The sequence below is a fragment of the Cucurbita pepo genome, unplaced genomic scaffold (genome assembly GCF_002806865.2).
Source record: "Cucurbita pepo subsp. pepo cultivar mu-cu-16 unplaced genomic scaffold, ASM280686v2 Cp4.1_scaffold001294, whole genome shotgun sequence".
Taxonomy (NCBI): domain Eukaryota; kingdom Viridiplantae; phylum Streptophyta; class Magnoliopsida; order Cucurbitales; family Cucurbitaceae; genus Cucurbita; species Cucurbita pepo.
The window spans coordinates 2,775-7,529 of record NW_019647475.1 but is presented as its reverse complement, the minus strand read 5'-3'; the positions used below and the strand labels follow the sequence as shown (position 1 = coordinate 7,529).

General features: G+C 34.7%; 1 protein-coding gene across 1 annotated transcript in view; it reads left to right on the top strand.

Moving 5' to 3' along the window:
* The first annotated feature begins 683 nt into the window (after positions 1–683).
* LOC111786286 (4-hydroxy-3-methylbut-2-en-1-yl diphosphate synthase (ferredoxin), chloroplastic) overlaps positions 684–4,755 on the top strand; it is a 6,005-nt gene continuing 1,933 nt past the window's right edge. The window contains exons 1-13 of the mRNA XM_023666599.1: positions 684–933; positions 1,647–1,804; positions 2,172–2,278; positions 2,362–2,462; positions 2,542–2,618; positions 2,892–3,011; positions 3,120–3,350; positions 3,625–3,741; positions 3,857–3,931; positions 4,011–4,088; positions 4,182–4,241; positions 4,331–4,393; positions 4,542–4,686. Of these exons, the coding sequence (XP_023522367.1) occupies positions 723–933; positions 1,647–1,804; positions 2,172–2,278; positions 2,362–2,462; positions 2,542–2,618; positions 2,892–3,011; positions 3,120–3,350; positions 3,625–3,741; positions 3,857–3,931; positions 4,011–4,088; positions 4,182–4,241; positions 4,331–4,393; positions 4,542–4,686 (1,543 nt within the window). The 5' untranslated portion in view covers positions 684–722. The remainder of the gene's footprint in view (positions 934–1,646; positions 1,805–2,171; positions 2,279–2,361; positions 2,463–2,541; positions 2,619–2,891; positions 3,012–3,119; positions 3,351–3,624; positions 3,742–3,856; positions 3,932–4,010; positions 4,089–4,181; positions 4,242–4,330; positions 4,394–4,541; positions 4,687–4,755) is intronic.

Below are 4,755 nucleotides of genomic sequence, written 5' to 3'. Positions count from 1 at the left end.
ATAGTGGAAACACCCCGTACGTTATACATCCCCGGCAACATGCGAAAAACGTTTATGTCGTTATTTCACCTTTTATTTTATTTATTTATTTTATTTTAAATATTGTGTCTAAATTATAAAAAATTACGATTAATCTCTGTCCATTATTTTGCTAATATAGTTGCAATATTAATTTGATATTTTTTTTATAAATATTTTAAAAATAAGATAAAAATGGTTGAGATGTCAAATTTGACAGGTTTGAATAATACATTTTTGAAAAATTTAATTAAAATAATCAAATTTTGCCTAAAATTGTAATAAATTTATTTTGTAATGATAGTTTAAAAATGTTTATGAAAATGCCAAAATTAATATTGAATTTTTTTAAATAGAGAGGTTTTTGTTTTGTTTTGTTTTTTTTTCTTTTTTTTTTTTTTTACATTTTATCCAGACGCAACTATTTTCTAAAATCACTGGGAGACAACTTGACCACTTTAAATTCTAAAACAATTAAATTTAAGAAATAATTAAAAATCTCTAATTCAAAATTTTAAAATCTTAAACCTCTTAATTTTAAAAATCTGTTTTGCTCTCTTAATCGACTATTTGAGTGATTTCAATCCTTAATTTTTTTTTTTTTTTTNCGGTGGCTTTACTAACTGGAGAAGTTGTTTGAGTTTTATATTTGAGTTGGATCTTGATCAATCTACGGTTTGTTGTAGCGACGATCGTGATCTGAAATGACTTCTGTTGGAACGCTACCGTCGCATCTTTCGGGGTTGAAAGGCGGAAATGTGAACTTAGGATTCGCGAAGCGGTTGCAATTGGTAAAAGTCTCTGATTTAAAGAGCATTAGGTCTCCTGGAAGGAAGGTTTTGGTCATACGGAATTCCAATTCTGGCCCTGATATTGCGGAGCTTCAGCCCGCATCGGAAGGGAGTTCTCTCTTGGGTAAAATTTTAACAATGCATGTGCATTATTTAGCCCTCGTTTTTATCCAACTTATACTTGATTTTTGGTGGCAAATAAAGGACATGAAAGTCAAATATGGATTTTACTTTTGTTGCCTTTTTGTTCACTCTGACTCGATTTGAGAGAGAAAATGATCTTTTGTTAAACAATTTACGAAGTGGGAGCATTTGAAAGTAGGATGGAGAACATGGGTTAAAAAATCATCCTTAACCCAAAAGTATATGTTAACCAAAAGTATGTTTAAGATTAAATAGGGAGAAAATCATGATGATATCATTTCAAGCACAGGAGTTCTGATACTGATAAGTAATTCTTTCAATATATATTATTCGTCCTTAACAGTAAGGAAGGAATTGTATTTTTCCCATAAATATATTGAGTACCGGTAAGACAAAAAGCAAAAAGCATCTACCAGTCATAAAAAATATTTTTGTTAACCTATTGTTGCATGTAAGAATGGATCGCTGAATCATGATGACTTTAATGAATCCTCAATAGCGATGAGATCTAAGGAAATTAGCAATGCATTACACACGGGCAAACTAGTGGTTGATGTTAAAAAAAAAACTAGTTTCGTTTTTATCCACGTTTCTTCACTTTCTGAAGAGCAAAAGATAAATGTTATTTAAGTATTGCCAAAATGTACTTTAAAGGTTGGTTTTATTTAATTAGATAATCATCTTCCATTGCAGTTCCTCGACAAAAGTACTGTGAATCCCTAAACAAAACAGTCAGGAGGAAAACACGGACAGTGATGGTTGGAAATGTTGCCCTTGGTAGTGAGCATCCCATAAGGATTCAAACAATGACAACAACTGATACAAAAGATGTTGCTGGAACAGTTGAACAGGTACTTTAATATTTCTTCTATTTCAGTTATGTTTTCATTTTGCAATCCCTTCATCAGTATTCTGACAATAAAAGTATTCTTTGATACTCATTTTATTGTGAGATGTTGTAGTCAATGGAACATGAGTATCGCAATTATTAGTGCTGAACGAGTTGAAAGCTGAAAATCAAATGAGGTTATAACTATGTGATAAAAGTTCTTGTTGTAGTTTGTCCAAATTATTCTTGATTTCTTCTCATGGACAATATGGATGTTGAAGTCTATAGCAACTAAGAAAGACATCACCATGATAGACAAACTTTGATACTTTATATTGTGGTGTCATGTACTTTTTGTAATTTTGAAGATGACCAATTTGTATTCGTAGGTCATGAAAATAGCTGACAAGGGAGCCAATCTTGTGCGGATAACAGTTCAGGGGAAGAAAGAAGCAGATGCATGTTTTGAAATCAAGAACACCCTTGTGCAGAAAAAGTAGGTTTAATATTTATATATTGAACATTTTTTGGAGCTTGGTCTCTATAATTTATGATGTCTCTGAAAATTCTATTTTGCAGTTATAATATACCTCTGGTCGCAGATATTCACTTTGCTCCTCCCATTGCATTGAGAGTTGCCGAGTGCTTCGATAAAATTCGTGTAAACCCTGGAAATTTTGGTATGCTATTTCTAATACTTACATTCTGCATAATTTCTTCAGAAAGATTGTTTGTGTGTCAAGCTCACGTCTAATGCAGCTGATAGGCGGGCTCAATTTGAAAAGCTAGAGTACACTGAGGATGATTATCAAAAAGAACTTGAGCATATTGAGGAGGTAAAACTTCTTCTCACTTTTTCCCCCCTTCATATGTTGCTGGAGCATATTGCAATTTTAGTACTCGGGAATGGAAACTAATATTACAAAAGGCACGTGTTACCAGTTAGCAATATGGTCAGGATAGTCTGTCATCAACAAATTCTAAATTATTGTGATTACTTGTTTTTTAATTTGTAAAATTTGCAATAATGAACCTGATTCTTTTCTTAAATAATGGGGTTGGGGAATTTCTCCATAGATAATATTTTTTTCCTGTTTTAATTGTGAAAGGTTTTTACTCCGTTGGTTGAGAAATGTAAGAAGTATGGAAGAGCAATTCGCATTGGAACAAATCATGGGAGCCTTTCAGATCGTATAATGAGCTACTTTGGCGATTCTCCAAGGGGAATGGTTAGCAATTTTTCCTCTAAATTTTTATAAACAACCTTTTTTTCTTGATTTCTTTTTTGAACTTAGCATGGGGATGTTATTAATAGAAGTTCTCCCAAGTCCTAACAGGTTGAATCGGCATTTGAGTTTGCAAGAATATGCCGAAAGTTGGACTTCCATAATTTTGTCTTTTCCATGAAAGCAAGCAATCCAGTAATTATGGTTCAGGCATATCGTTTGCTTGTATCTGAATTGTATGTCCAAGGCTGGGATTATCCATTACACCTTGGAGTTACTGAAGCCGGAGAAGGTGAGGATGGACGAATGAAGTCTGCCATTGGCATTGGGACCCTTCTTCAGGTATAATGTCACCAAATGGAGTGCTGATAGTCCTATATCGTATCATTGCCTTTCACACACAAATTGTATGTAAACTCTGGGTCCCAATATCACTAGGTTTTCCTTTTTCAAGAGTTCTATTTTCTTGTAAAGAATCTGTTGACAATTACTCTTTCAGTTCTCTGCAAATTTCTTTCGAGTCATTGTGGTTGGGTTGATCACATACCCCAAAGAATTTGCACATTTAGAAGCCATATCAATGTGGAGCATTTAGAAAATTATTTCTGTTGTACAGGATGGTTTGGGTGATACTATTAGAGTTTCTCTAACAGAACAACCCGAGGAGGAGATAGATCCGTGCAGAAGGCTGGCAACCCTTGGTATGAGAGCAGCTGAACTTCAGCAAGGAGTGGTAGGACCCTTCTTTTGTTGTTGTTGTTGTTGTTTTGTGTGGTAATTCTTATATGTATAATCTCTTTAATCTGAATATTGTACTCACTACTCACAAATCTTTCCTTGTCTATAAGGTCCCATTCGAGGAAAAACACAGACACTATTTTACTTTTCAGCGTCGATCTGGCCAGTTGCCCATGCAAAAGGAGGTCAGCTTTTTATGATCGTAGTACTTTGCCCTGCTGCTGTATGTTCTTAGACTAAGATAAATGATTGATTGTGATACAGGGTGAGGAGGTGGATTATAGAGGTGTCTTGCACCGTGATGGCTCTGTTCTCATGTCGGTTTCCTTGGATCAATTGAAGGTGCACTAAGACTTTCCTAATTTCAGCTCCATGGGGTATCCCAATACGAGAAAGGTGTGGAAACTATCTAACTTCTTGTTTTCCTACCTCCAGGTGCCAGAACTCCTGTACAAATCTCTTGCAGCAAAGCTTGTTGTTGGCATGCCGTTTAGGGTATAATTTATTCTGGTTTCTGTATAAGATAATCCCAGTCTTTTCTACTTTCTATTCTTTTTCCTCACAGTTTTTGTCAATTTGGTTAGGATCTAGCCACAGTGGATTCAATCTTACTGAGAGAGCTTCCTACAGTAGATGATGCTAATGGTGTAAGAACTTCCCTTTCGGTTTCTGATACGTTTCTATTTTTGCTGAGTGGGGAGGGGGGCAAATAGAAGTTGTTGCTTTTAATTTTTTTTTTTTTTTTCTAAGTGCATCTGATGAATCTAAATTTGATTTTCTCTGTCTCATGATCAGCGTCTGGCTCTCAAAAGGCTGATAGACATAAGTATAGGTGTCATAACTCCTTTATCTGAGCAACTTACAAAGCCATTGCCGAATGCCATGGTTCTGGTCAGTCTGAAGGAGTTGTCCACTGGTGCTCACAAACTTTTACCTGAAGGTATGTGTTTTTCCTGTTCCTGTTAGTTCCGTTTGTTTCTATTTCAGTAAGTATGTTCTTTTTCTTTTT